Source organism: Bacillus rossius, chromosome 2 (genome assembly GCF_032445375.1).
Source record: "Bacillus rossius redtenbacheri isolate Brsri chromosome 2, Brsri_v3, whole genome shotgun sequence".
Taxonomy (NCBI): domain Eukaryota; kingdom Metazoa; phylum Arthropoda; class Insecta; order Phasmatodea; family Bacillidae; genus Bacillus; species Bacillus rossius.
Window position 1 is genome coordinate 84,813,267 of NC_086331.1, and position 13,836 is coordinate 84,827,102.

The following is a 13,836-nucleotide window of genomic DNA, read 5'->3' on the forward strand; positions in this document are numbered from 1 at the left end:
TGTATCTTTTTTCGGTGATTTAAATCTTAAATTAAATTTGCTGTAGAATAAGAATTTATATAATGACAGACTTACTGGATCATTACATTTACTTTTGTACAATTCATACATTGTACTCAGATTTAAGTCCTCATTAAGAAACTTGGCATCAGTGTCAGCTCGACAATAATGAGAAACATATCTGGGAAAGGAATCAATATGCTGTATAACTTCCTTGACTTTCTCTTTGGAATGCTTATTCTTACCACCACTCTTTGTACCCCTTATATCTGAAATAACGTCCATATTTTTTTCTTTTTTGCAAGGCTACATCAACACGGTTTTGGTTTATTTGTAGGGTTTTTAGAAATGCCATTTTGCACACTTCAGTTTTACCAAAAATATATTTTCTTGTTTTCAACCTCTGACGTTTTGTTTAATAATACCACATCGACCAGAAAATGACCCCGCTTTCCAGAACTGACTGAAGGCCCTTCTGCGTTTTTCCACAGATACAATATGTGTGCATTTTCTTTTGCAGCAACAGTGAAACGTAGTATTAAATTCTTTAGGAGCAACTTCCTGATCTCTACAATTGAAATGTTTTTCGTTCTTATTAGATCGTTTTTTACTGTCTTTTCTTGACTGGTCGGGATGCTTTCGTTTCCTTCCACATGATGGTCGGCCTTCCAAGAGCCGAGATTCATTATCTGTGGTACTGCTATCTGATTCAGCTGGACCAAAACCAGAACTTGAAGATTCAAGATCTTCTGTATTAGAACTAAATTCATTGCTGTGTTTTATTCCATTGTCTTTTCCTCTAGTTCCTATAATCACCATATCCTCCATGTCCTCAACCACTATTTCTTTATCCTGCTCATTACCAGGACCTGGATTTATTTCTACTGTATGTTGTCCCTGTGCATCTAACACTGACTGTCCAACGTTTGGTCCCATAAATTCTCCATCTCTCACATTCACTTTCGGATGTTCACTTGTTTCCAGAAGCTGTAATGCTTGCTCCACCATGTCCGATGTCTGTTGATCTGTATCAGAACTGAAATCTTTGCTAATGTTTATCCCATTGTCGTTTCCTGTAGTTCCTATAATCAGCATATCCTCTGTCTCCTCAACTGCTATTCCTTTAACCTGCTCATTAGTAGCTTTAAAAGTGTGTTGTCCCTGTGCATCTAACACTGACGTTCCACCTTTTGGCACCATAAGTTCTTTATCTCTCATTTTCACTTTCAGATGTTCACTTGTTTCCAGAAGCTGTAAAGTCTGATCCACCATGTATTGTCCCCTTGACATCTGAAATGAAAAATACAGTTCCCATTACAAATCATTTTTACAATTATTACCAACCAATTCAGTGCATACCACAATAGTAAATATATTATTCTGTTATAGGTTTATCTTGAGAGCATAGCAGATGTAATATAGTACAGGCAGTCTTAAAGTTAAAGGTGTGAAAGTAGAGGACTGCCTGTATTAGGTTTTTACATCGTGGAGATGTGTTGTTTTGAATTCCCAACATAAGAATGATAAATGTTTTATTTCATAAACTATTATAAGTACTGTATATATTTATTTTGACTGAAATATAGAATTATTTTGTAAACTGTTAAACGTAGTATATTACTCCAAAATATATATTTTGAAGGCAGTGATGGGAGGTGTTAATAGAACCGAAAACTGAATGTTTCTTGTGACGATTTTGTTATGCAACGATTTTTCAGTTACACAGCAATAGTGGTTTTACAAATGGACTCGTGTCATTACGTATGTAAATATAATTATGCCAATATGAGTTAAACCACAAACACAGTGGATACGACATTAGGTAAAAACCAGTTAAGCCACTATCACTTACAATCTATTTTTATTACACCAAAAGTTTACTTTTAATTTATAATAAAACATTGCACCACTGGTAGCGCAGAAAAGCTACATTATGCACATTGAGTCATTAAACCATGCACAGCCTTCACGTCTTCAAGTGCTTATGATAAAGACTTAACCTAGAACATCACATGTACGTTTTGTGAAAGTACTCACCTTTGACTAATCAGCTATCACCACAACACAATTAAACATTGCGATGTATTAGGTATTACTACAACCACCGTTATTCGATAATGGTGTTGTAACATTTGCGTAAATGGGTTGAATGATTTTCATTTACCAGCAAACAACACTTCACTTGTAAAAGCGTGAGTAAGAGGGTTAACTGGTTTTTGCTTAATACACAATGGCCAGTATCGTGACAGTGGGTTGACACTTGCGCCACTACATGGCACATTAATACAGAATGTTGCTTAAATCATTTTTGCTTCTTAAAGAATGGCATTTTCTCAACTCAGCTATGTCAATAACTCATTTTTTTCACTTTTGTGGGTTAACTCCTTTTTGCATAACACCATCCAGTTTAAACAAGCTCACTCACAGTCGTTGAATGGTTGAAAATTGGTTTGAGAGCATAAACAAGAAGGTTGCATTCTCATATTCTTTACTATTTTTATTCTTTCATTATATTATTTTTAATATTGATAGAATTAAAAAATTTTATTTCTAAAATGTATCACAATTATTTAAAAGAAAGGGCACTTTTATGAAAGCTTCTATTCACAAATAAAAATATGCAAGTATTTTGCTGAGTACATGTAAATGTTCATAGCCAATGTTCACTTTATTTTCAAACTCAGGATGTGTATGAAGGAGAAATATTTGAACTTGTTGTGATAAAGTTTTGTGATCATGTGAAGGACTGTTGGATGCTCTCATTCATTTCATGGTTCCAAGCAATTTTCTGAAAAAGATGCAATTTATTTTGTACATCCACATCTACCGATTATTTTTCCTTGAGCCTTAATGTGCTCTCTCAATTCAAATTCAACATCTGCATCTAAATCGATTTTGAAACTCATTCAGTAGAGGGAAAATAATTTTGATACATTTTTTTAATTAAATAGGGATGCAGTTATGCATTCACAAACTAAATTAAAAAAAAAAAAATACTTGTTTGTTTTGCAGCCATTTTCACAGTTTTACAAATAAAATATTATACTTCCATCACAACCACATAATTTTACATCATTATTTTACAGATTAGTTCTTATTCAAAGTAATTCACAGTTATCATTTTTTTTTTAAAACCAATTTCCTAAATTTAAAAAATTACAGTTCATTTCTCAAGTTAGCTCCCCATTGCATAACTGTTTCTATCATGTGGATGAGGTTGTCTTTCGTTCCAATAGTACTTATTTATACTAATGTTCATTTTTGAATGAACTAATGTTGTATGAACAAGATTTTTTCAGTTTTTATTATTGCTACATTTTAATATTTTGGAAAATTTTTAAATTGACTCTCCCCATTTGCATAATGAAAATTTTTAATTTTTTTATTTACATCCTTTAGGAGGCCTTGTCTGAGTGTACACTGCATCCTGGTGGACTTCCACAGGTACAGCTAGACCCGTTTCTCCGTTAAACTTCTTAACACACTATGGCAAATCTTGGTGATAAGTGTGCATCTGTGAGTGATAATCTCCTGTTTTATGAGTTGTGTGTGTTGTTGGTCTCAGCATGGTCTTGCACAATTTCCTGTTACTTCTTTTGTCATTTATATGGTTTTTTATAGTATTGTGAGCACAATTTTACTGTCTCAGATATGCTTTTTCATAATTATATTTTGTAATAAGTTTATAGCAATTTTTAGCTTAAAGTTTTTTTTTTTTTTATTGATGTATGTTTGAATATGTTTATTATGTTATAAAATATTTAAAAAAAGATTATGTTATAGAAAATCTCGATTTCAGTGAGTCTACTAACAGTTTAAATAAGGTCAATTGTCAAACAGGTAAAATGGTTCAAGTCGTTGATAAATATATTTTGGCCATCGTTTATTAAACAGGACTCACAGGATATTTGGGAATGATTAAAAAAATTTAAGTTATTGCAGACTATATAATTTAATTTCTAAGTAAAGAGTAAATTTGTGTTGGATACTAACCTAAACTGTTTTATGAAGAAATTTTTAAAAGTAGCTAATAATGAAAGTTTTTAAATTATGGTTTATTATAATTTTTCAAAACAATATTTTAAAGATATTCATTAAGTGTTTCTATTTAAATTAAATGCTGTATCAGAATTATTATAGTGGTTTTGACTCTTCTTAAAAATTTCAGTAATTTCGTAAAGTATTTAAAATTACTTTTTTCATGCATAGCATATTTTTGGAGTTTTTGCAGATTATGTTGTAATTTAGCATTGAGATATATTTATTTGAAGTATTTAATTATCATAGTTAAACTAAAAATAGAAGTGTTTAAAAATTTTAATTAATATTAAAAAATAATCCATACGGAGAATCAAATTAGAAACCTTATTGTCTTGTAAGTATTTTTATGTGATTTGTGTTTTTTTCTTATTGCAGGATATTTTATTTAAGGCCTAAGTTTATTTTTAGTATTTGATTACCAGATTTTGACCAGTCATACTAATGTTAAAAAACTTGTAACGTTGCAAGACCCTGCCTTCCCCATTTTTCACAAGAATTTATTAAAGAATAAATATTATATTTTGTCGTTCAGAAAGGATCAGCTGATTGAAAGGATTGGCTGATTGATTATATATCCTTCAAAGTTGTAGTGACCTAGTTTTTCCTACTTATATTTTATTATTGATAATATTCTTATAATTAATTTTAATGTGTTTTATTTTAAATCAAATTTGCTATAATTTTATTGGCTTTAATTTTGCTGGCTGGGGTATTATTTGTTAGTGAATTTCAGTATTTTATTGCATTTCACTGTGCGCTTATAATATTAATAATTTTATGCACGTGTTTTTAAGTGGTTTTAAAACAGTGAGTATTGTGTGTGGTGCCGAAAGAAGTTAATTTATTGCATCCTGTGTAAGAGAGAGATAGATGTTAGGCCATACCATGAGAATATCTGACAGTAATCCCCGAATTCTGTGTTAATTTAGAAAGAAACGGAACGTATAAGAGAAAGAGACTTGCGACAGCGAGGGGAAGCCCTCAAAGAGGGGAATCACTAATTGTAAGAATAAATTTTGCAGCCAGTCATAAGGCAGTATTTCGGGGAAGTCCCCACCTAACTGAAATTTTTCCAAATGTTTTGTGATGTGCTGAATTTCATTGACGATGCTCAAGTACTGTGCTGAGTGGTCTTGCGTGGGGAGGGGGGGGGGGGCGGCTCACAAGTATAATATTATGAGCTGTTAAGTAGGGACAACTTCACATCTGGGTGATGGGGCCGTGCTGCAATTAAGTTTTCAACCAGTTGTTTTTACAATTTTTGGACTTTTGACTAGAATTGATAGGCCCCAAACATGCGGCGTATGCCCGGGTGGTCCGCTGGCCCACCGTGATTTATTTCACGTGTATCTGCGTACTTAGACAATGGAGTCACTAAGGACTTAATTTCATGAAGGCTCAGAGTGAGCAAGGGTCGACGAAAGTGAGTGTTTTCTGCTGGATTTACCAAGTAAGGAACATTTATTGATTTTATCATCAATAAGAATAAAATTAGAATTTCATTTAGGATTTTTTTGGTTATTATTGTGAACAATTTAAAGTCAATTAACAGTCATTAACAAAATTCTGCACCCTACTACCTGCAACGGTCTTTGAGTTTCGTTAAGTGTTTTGGTTTGTGCAAGTAACAGTTGTCTTAGCCAGGCACGATTGTGAGTTGTTACAAAGTAGACCTTGAAAAACTGCAAAATATAGAATTTTATTGAAATCAGTTATGGGTCAGATAATTTCACATTCTTACACATGTTAACACAGGCATACAGACACAAATGTAAAATCTTAAATATCATTTTTTGAGTGGAAAATGTGCTAAAATTTTAGCTGTTATGTTAGGAAATATCAGTTTCATTTTAGTTTTGAACATTATTGAAAAGTGATCTTATACATACATGATTTAAAAAAGTAGTTAATTAATCATGCAGGAATGATTTAAGATATATATGTGTCGGATGTGGTGAATTTGTACTTCTGCACTGTTACTGCTCAGTAGTAAATATTGTGGCCATCAGGGCTGTAGGCTTCACAGTGTTCTTGTGGACCAGCCTAAAAAGAATTTGATGATATATGTGGATGGCTTCGCACTTTGCCATGGCACAGAACATGTTCTGCTTAAAGTTGACGAACATTTGTATACCTTGCTGTACCAAAAGCACGGTGTCTTTCAATCCAGAGGACTGGGTTCAAAACCAGGTCTGGTTTTCCATGGTTTTCTAAGTCACTCCATGGTTCCTCATTACTGTAGGCCACCAGAGCTGCCAACCATTACGGATTTAACACGGAATTACGGAACATCGCTGGTTTATTACGGAAACGAGGCTTTGTGCTGCACTGAAACGGAAAAGATTCAGTTTCTGCTGTGCTGTTTCGTGAACGCAGTTCGAATATATCGCGTGGTTGCGCAAATAACGGAAATAGTATGTGTGCGCATGTACTGCCGAAATAAGTAGATTGATTCTCGTGTTTTGAAATAATAATGGAATGGTATTACGTCCTTTGTACGACACAACTAGTACATATTCTCTGACTTTTCGTTTTTTGGCTACTTACATCACAATAATTTTTGTACGGTACTTTGGCTAACCTGTGTTGTTTTAATTTTTTTTTAAAGCCATTTTTTTTTTCATTATAGTGTTTTTGTCGTGTCTACAGACGTGAAATTTTTTTATGTTTTTTGATAGTGTTTTGTCCTTCCGTGCCTGTTGTAGAAATGAAGCGTGTGACAGTACAAAAGTGTTTCTGGGGGGAAAAAACGCAATTCTTCAGAACTTTCGACCTAAACTATTCAAAAGAATGGCCATGCTTGTCGTCTTCAAATGTTTTGGAACACCACGTGTTTTGTAATGTATGCACGTGTGACTTTTCGATTGCACATGGTGGAAGGGATGACTGTAGATGGCATATTGAATAAAAGAAACATGTGGAACATTTTATAGCCATGAAGAGCAATAAATCTTTATCGTCGTTTTTTCGCTACATCTGAAGAAACGAAAGTAAAGAACGCAGAGTTATTGTAAACAATTTCTTTTGTTTGTCTTCTGTTGTTTGTTTACAAGGCAGTTCTAATCCAACCAGGATAAAATAAGCAAATAAAAAGACAGTTGTTCACAAGTTTTACTTTGAATACTTTGAATTGAAAGTTCAAAATTTCCAGTAAAATTATTGACATTTCTTACATATTCAGATGATTGTATTCAAATAGTTTTTTTTTTATTATTCATTAATTTGCATTGTATTCATATACATAGGCCTATATTTTTCATTTTTTTTTTTTTCATATTATTTCCCTTGTTTTATCTTGTGTATGTCATAATTCCCCAGGAAAAATTTATTGTGCATTATTTACGCGTAATTTTTTCTTCATATAATTGTCATTACTGATGGGTGTGATTTGAGGTTGGCAGCTCTGGGCCACAGCCGATTAATTTCATAATATTTCTTGTTGGAGTTTTGTTTTACTGTTTCAAATGAACTCGTTATCGACAAAATGTTAAGCCCAAATAAAATCTGGTGGAAAAAATAAATCAGAATCACACTTTATATCAAGTCAGTACAGATGACTGTTTTCAATTCATGTAAATAATATCTAAATGTAACAAAAAATGTAGAGCATCAAATGTACTTAGGTAGAAATTAAATTTTGTTTAAATAATAATGCATATTAATGATTGAAAACGTTTGTGTTTTCATTCTACGTTATGTACGAGATACTCCTGAATTGTAAGTAGAAATATAGCGAGACACCTACATTATGGATGCCATGTTAACATTATAATCTATACACACAATATATAATTTTTTCACTTTATTTACCTATTTTATATACTACCCCTAAACTTGACTCTCATACTAAAACTTTTTTAATGAACTTTTTTTTAATGGTCTGGATGTTATCAATATTTGGGTATTTTTGATTTTTGCAGAGTGTTTTGTATATGCATATGCTTTATGTAGGTCACCACACAAAAGCTGTTCCTATTCACAATTTACTGATGAGCCGATTTCCAGACGATCCAAATCATGCGAACCAACTGGCGGTGACATACCTTACGATGAACAAGTGAGTAGAATTGCATCTGGTAGCAAGTTAAATTTTTTTTTTACAGTAAGTAGTAAGCATTTTAACAATTTATTTGCAAGTTGATGTGATAATTAAATATAGTTTAAAAAAAGTTTTAATTTGTACCGCCTGCATCTCTAAAATAAAATGTCACTAGGCATATTGTATATGAAATAAATTGCTAGAAATAAATGATCCTTTATAGTATGTACTTTTTTTATACAAAAGTAGCTGAACTTATTCCTTAGAAGTTAGTGTCTAACTTTTAGTTCTGATACAATACTGCTGCTTTTTGTGGGTGCTGTCTCCCACTAGCCACTTTTTAAAATGAGCATGTTTAAATCAGCATAATGATTATATGACCATTGCTGTTAGAAGGTAGGCGCTGGTGGTTGATTGGTTAGACTACTCGCCTGCCATCATCGTGATCTGGGTTCCATCCCCTCAGCGGGTGTTTAAACCTGGATTTTCGTAAATGATAAATTTGGTGAACATTGCAGCAAACTAGTGGGTTTTCTCGAAATTCTCCCATTCTCTCCACTCATTCATTGCATCAAATGCTTTCTCTTCTCATCTCCCCTTGTCTCTAATGTATTTCCTTGAGCATATTTATCGTGCCGCAAAGAAGGGAAAATGTGCCAATGTAAGTAGTTCAAGGGTTTTAGCAAGAGAGAGGGGATTTACCAGTTAATTCAAAAATGAGAATATCTTAGAGTGATTATGTTTATGAATACCCGGAATGGCTAGTTGGAAAGACATCCGTTATACCAAAAAGAGATTCAACACAGTATCTTCCACGTTGTAAGCTTGTATGGGGAGTGGGGGGAGATGTTATATCAGATGTGGCACAAATAACCAGTCATGGATTTTTCAGACATGCCACATGTCTGCACATTGCGCTTATGCCCTTTATTTGTAACACGCAAAATAGTTGGTCAACTCCAGTGGATTGTAGGTTTATTAGCTCTACGCCATAACAAAAACTGACTGAACTGTGTAAGAAATAGTCACAGAACTGTGTGGCCAGCTTCTCTCAGGGCTTGGACAGGGTGTGAACAAAGGGGCTAGACAAGCAGCATGCATCTTGTCTAGCTATAGTGACCCACAAATTATGACTGGGGTCAAGCGAGTGCTAGCGGGTCTATTGGTCATCACATCATCGTTACTACCACTAATACAACCTTTGATTTTGTAAAATACAACATGATCAATTAAACAAAAACCCAATAGACATTGAGGTAGTTAAGTGGTTGGCAGGGTCAGAAAATCATTATTATTGAATATTATTACATTTATACACTGATGCACACGCATTGCTATATATTGTAAAGAAGCCATAAAAGCTGCACATGCGGGTGGGTTTTGGTTTTCGGGAGAAAGAGAGACATACACTTTGATTTATTTTATTGCATTTTGTATTTTTAAGTACCTGAAATTTAAATGATTTAGTATTATTAGTATAATATCATTTATTAAATTTTCTATTATATATTTTTTGGAATATTCTCATTAATTTTAATGACTAATTTCCTTCAACGGAATTCTTGTGCTGTCTGATATTTAGAGGTTGAAAATTTTTTGTCCGTGCTGTCATCGTGGTGTTTTCCATAATACATGTTTAGTTTCATCGTTGGTTGTGTTTGTCCGACATCAACTGATTCAGTCTTGTTTGTTTTCTGTGAATTTTTTATCTTCATATTTTTTTTTTTTTAATTTTTTTTTTTTAAATTTTTGGAATTTATCCATGACAATTGGTGCAAAACTGTCCAAGAACAGCTAGCTCCACCACAAACTATCCTGTGCACACATAAATACATGCAACCACACCCAACACAAACATCCACCCAAATAACTTTGTCCTTTCCTGTTTGAAAAAAACTTGGTCAGTGATTGATTAATGTGATTTAAAACAGACATTATTTCAAAAATAATCAAATAGTGCAAAATCATGGTCAAACATTTAGCAACCATCTGAGCTTTTTTTTTAATGTGGTCTGCAGTAGCATCCTATGAAAATATTTTTATTGCTGATTTGTAGTTTTTTACTAACATTATTTTGTGTGAAAATGAGATTGATGTTGCCACATTTAATAATAATTTAATTTTTTTTGCACATGTATTTTAATCATGATTGTGTATTTTGTTTGGCATTAACATTGCACAATGTTTGTTTGTGGTTTTGTGAAGGGCTCAGGAAGCTAAACAAGTACTGTCACATACACTGCAAAAATGGCCAAATAATGGTTTTGCTATGGTACTCTATGGCTTTATACTGAAGACTAGTGATAATGTCATAGAACCAGCAGTATCATATTTGCAGCAAGGCATTGCAAGTGGGGAGCCTGGCACTATAGATGGTCGATACTATTTCCAATTGGGAGATGCTCTTTTGAGACTTAACCGTAAAGAAGAAGCCTTAAAGGTATATGTCTAATAATTCAGTTTATACTTTTATTAAATCTTTTATTATTTATTTCTTTAAATGTTTATACTTAAAATGGAGTAATCACATATAGTAGTTTTAGTTTGGTATCCCAGCAAATGAGTTTAGACTGATATTCAAGGACTGTTTGTTAACATTTAAAATTTTCCATTTTTCTCATAAGTTCATTGAAACTTTAAGTAGTAAGTTTCTCCATTTTGAGCATTAATTTACATATTTCCACACAAATTTTTTTTAAAATTATTTTTTAGGAAAATTTTCTCCGGAGTCATTAAAATAAGCTTGAGGGATCCAATTCTACAAAAGCTTGAGTAACAGTTCCAAATGATGCTGTATGTTTTAATAACCTGTAAAGTTCTTTGTTAAAAATACGTGGTAAGCTCGTGTTAATAAACTGAAAAATGTAGTTACTGTAAATTGTCAAAAAAAAATTACTTTTTAATATATAATTTAGTTACGATAGTAAGAAGGATTTTGTGTTTTCTTGATTGTAGACTATAAAAAGTTATTGAATATGTTGTAAAGATTAGTCTTAGAATAATGTTCAACTTAATTCTATATATTTATGGTGTGTTGCAAGAATTGTTATATATAGTTTGTTGTTAAATGTTAACTTTCTATTCCATTTTGTGTTTCTAAACTGCATAAAAAATGTTCAGCTAGTATATTCCACTTTTCTTGTTAACAGCAGAAATTGCAAGCTTTCTCCAAGCTTGATGATTTCAGCATGGATCAAGAAAAATGGGATTCTGGTTTGAAGATTCAAATAACAAGAATAGCCTGATTTAAAACATTTGAATGGACATACGCCATTGCTGATTTTCATTGTATGTCATAGTTTATAGAGAAACCACAAGACTGGACAAAAAAATGAATGCACAAACACACAGAAAAACCAGCATGTGTAAATACATAGACAGCACAGAGAATTCCATGAAAGGAATTAGTCAAAACAAATATCATGACACATGAACACAGTGAGCTAACAGACGAGACAATTGGAACTAGTGATGAAACGGATAGCCGGATATTCGGCAGAACATTGCCGATTGACGCATCGTAATAAGCGAGCTCACGTAGGTGGCGCAGGAACGATCAGGTGGACTCTGGTAAATTCGGGTCTTTTCATTCATGAGCAAAGTTAGGAAGTGTTTCATTGACTTGTTGAATTGATTGCATACACAATCATTCGAGTTTATTAAAAAACATGCTATTGTAGTTTGAGGTTATTAAAAGTATTTTTTAATATACATAATTCTAAACAGATTTAGCAACGAAAAATGACATCGTAAAGAAAAGATTGGCTTTATGAGAATATTTTGATATAACACTGACAATAAAAAGTTTGCTGTTTGTTTGTTATGCACTCTTAAAATTTTTTGTGGTGGTGAAGGAAAAAAGCAGGTATGTACCAAACAAAACAAGCTTATCGTTTTTCTTTGGTTTTTAATTACTTCATGGCATGTACCTACATAATATGAAAAAAAATATGATTCAAGAATATTTTCTTAACGTTATTGGTGTAAATTTTATATGTTGTTATATAAAACATGGTTTTTGAATAAACTTCTGACTCACACAGACAATAAGATAACAACAAAATCATTTACACCTAGTTTTTGATTTTTAATTACTTTTGGTCAGGTATGTTTGTAGGAGAGTTTTGTTGATTCTATCCTATTTTTTCTAGGTACTTCTGCCATGAAAACTCATATAAAAATAAAACATCCAGATTAATTCCATGCAATGAACAAAGATCCATCCGCTGTCATACCTATTACAATGCCTTTAGTCATCCCGGGAACAAGTTCGTCTTCAGTATCGGCAAAAAAGCTATTGACTATGACAGAATCGTTCGAAAGGAAATGGCTTTGGGATGTAAATGACGCAAAAGCCAAGAAATACCATTATTTAATAACATAAATAATTCACTAGACGAGCCATTATCCATATTAGAAAGAACCGGATTCATCTGACTCCTAGAACAAGCTTTACCTTGTTATAAATTGCCAAGCACCCTGCAGCAGCGTGTACAGCAAAAAACCTTTTTCTGAAGCTGGCTGTGTCTATGAAGACATGAGAAACTGTTTGTTACCTCTTAATACAGAGAAATTGGTATCATTCACTGTAATTAGCCCTTAGTGCAGTACGAGTACTAATTTTTATGTTGTAAAATGAAATTTTGGTAGTAAGATTTGTTATGTGGATTAAATTAAGTACCTAAATTTTATATTTATTTTTTTTTTTTTTTCAACCTGGTATCCGGCCGGATACTCGCTTATTATCATAGGTATTCAGCCTGATAGTAAATTTAGGCTGGATAGACCGGATACCGAATAGTTACCAGATATCTGTTTTATCACTAATTGTAACAATACCAGAAAAATAGACAAACAACCACCTTGAACAATACAGTTGATTGTTGCGTTGCATCTGTCGTGCTTTTGTGATTACAGCTTGTGTTAACCTTGCAATACATACATGTGTATTTTAAATAACATTATGTAACAACTTATAATTTAAAGATTGTTACCCAGAGTTTTATATCTGACAAGTTATTGCTCTAAGGAATAAAATTTTTATTTCAGGTACATGAAGAAGGAGTGATTAAAGGTCTGTTTTTATCAAAGTACCAACGTTCCCTTTACAATGTGAATCGTTTGACTTCAAGACCATGGTGGTCACTCGAGGAAACAACATACAGTCAAGATTTTCAGTAAGTTTTTAGTTTGTCATTATACTTGTGCTTATTAGTTTAGTCTATTTTTTGAAGGGAAAAAATGGGCTGCTAGGGTAAGTGTGGGGGAAATGGGTGTTTTTTTTTTAAGTTATTTTTTAATTTGCTTGATATGCATTTATAGCCGTAACAAACGCTGTTTGAGAAAAATATATTTACAGTTTTATGCATAAAAAAAAGTACAATAAATGAGTAAGAGTTAGATATTCCTCCAATAAGGAAAAATAATTACAAACTATATATGTATGTGTGTGTATGTGTGTGTATATGTGTGTGTGTGTATATATAAGCATGAGTAAAAATTCTAAATATATCTAAAAAGCTAATTGGCATATGAAATGAACTTTTCAAATTTTGGAAATATTTTAGCCTGCAAGATGAATTTAAAAAAAAAAAATACCACCCATTGCCTCTCACATAAACTTATATCTTCTTGTGTATGTGTATGTTTATGTGCATTTGTGTGTATCTAGATGTATGTGGACATGAGCTCATGTATGTGTATGATGCACATCTCTCCCCATTTCTCACACACTAACAGTCATATACGTACACAGT

General features: G+C 32.5%; 1 protein-coding gene across 10 annotated transcripts in view; it reads left to right on the forward strand.

The window, feature by feature from the left end:
• LOC134529422 (aspartyl/asparaginyl beta-hydroxylase) overlaps nt 1–13,836 on the forward strand; it is a 191,283-nt gene that overhangs the window by 157,455 nt on the left and 19,992 nt on the right. For 5 of the 10 annotated variants that reach the window (XM_063363480.1, XM_063363483.1, XM_063363482.1 and 2 more), the window contains 3 exons: nt 7,993–8,098; nt 10,286–10,520; nt 13,130–13,257. In XM_063363480.1, the coding sequence (XP_063219550.1) occupies nt 7,993–8,098; nt 10,286–10,520; nt 13,130–13,257 (469 nt within the window). Of the gene's footprint in view, nt 1–3,399; nt 3,517–7,992; nt 8,099–10,285; nt 10,521–13,129; nt 13,258–13,836 lie in introns of those variants that run through there. The other 5 variants (XR_010074571.1, XR_010074574.1, XR_010074573.1 and 2 more) reach the window with 4 other exon arrangements.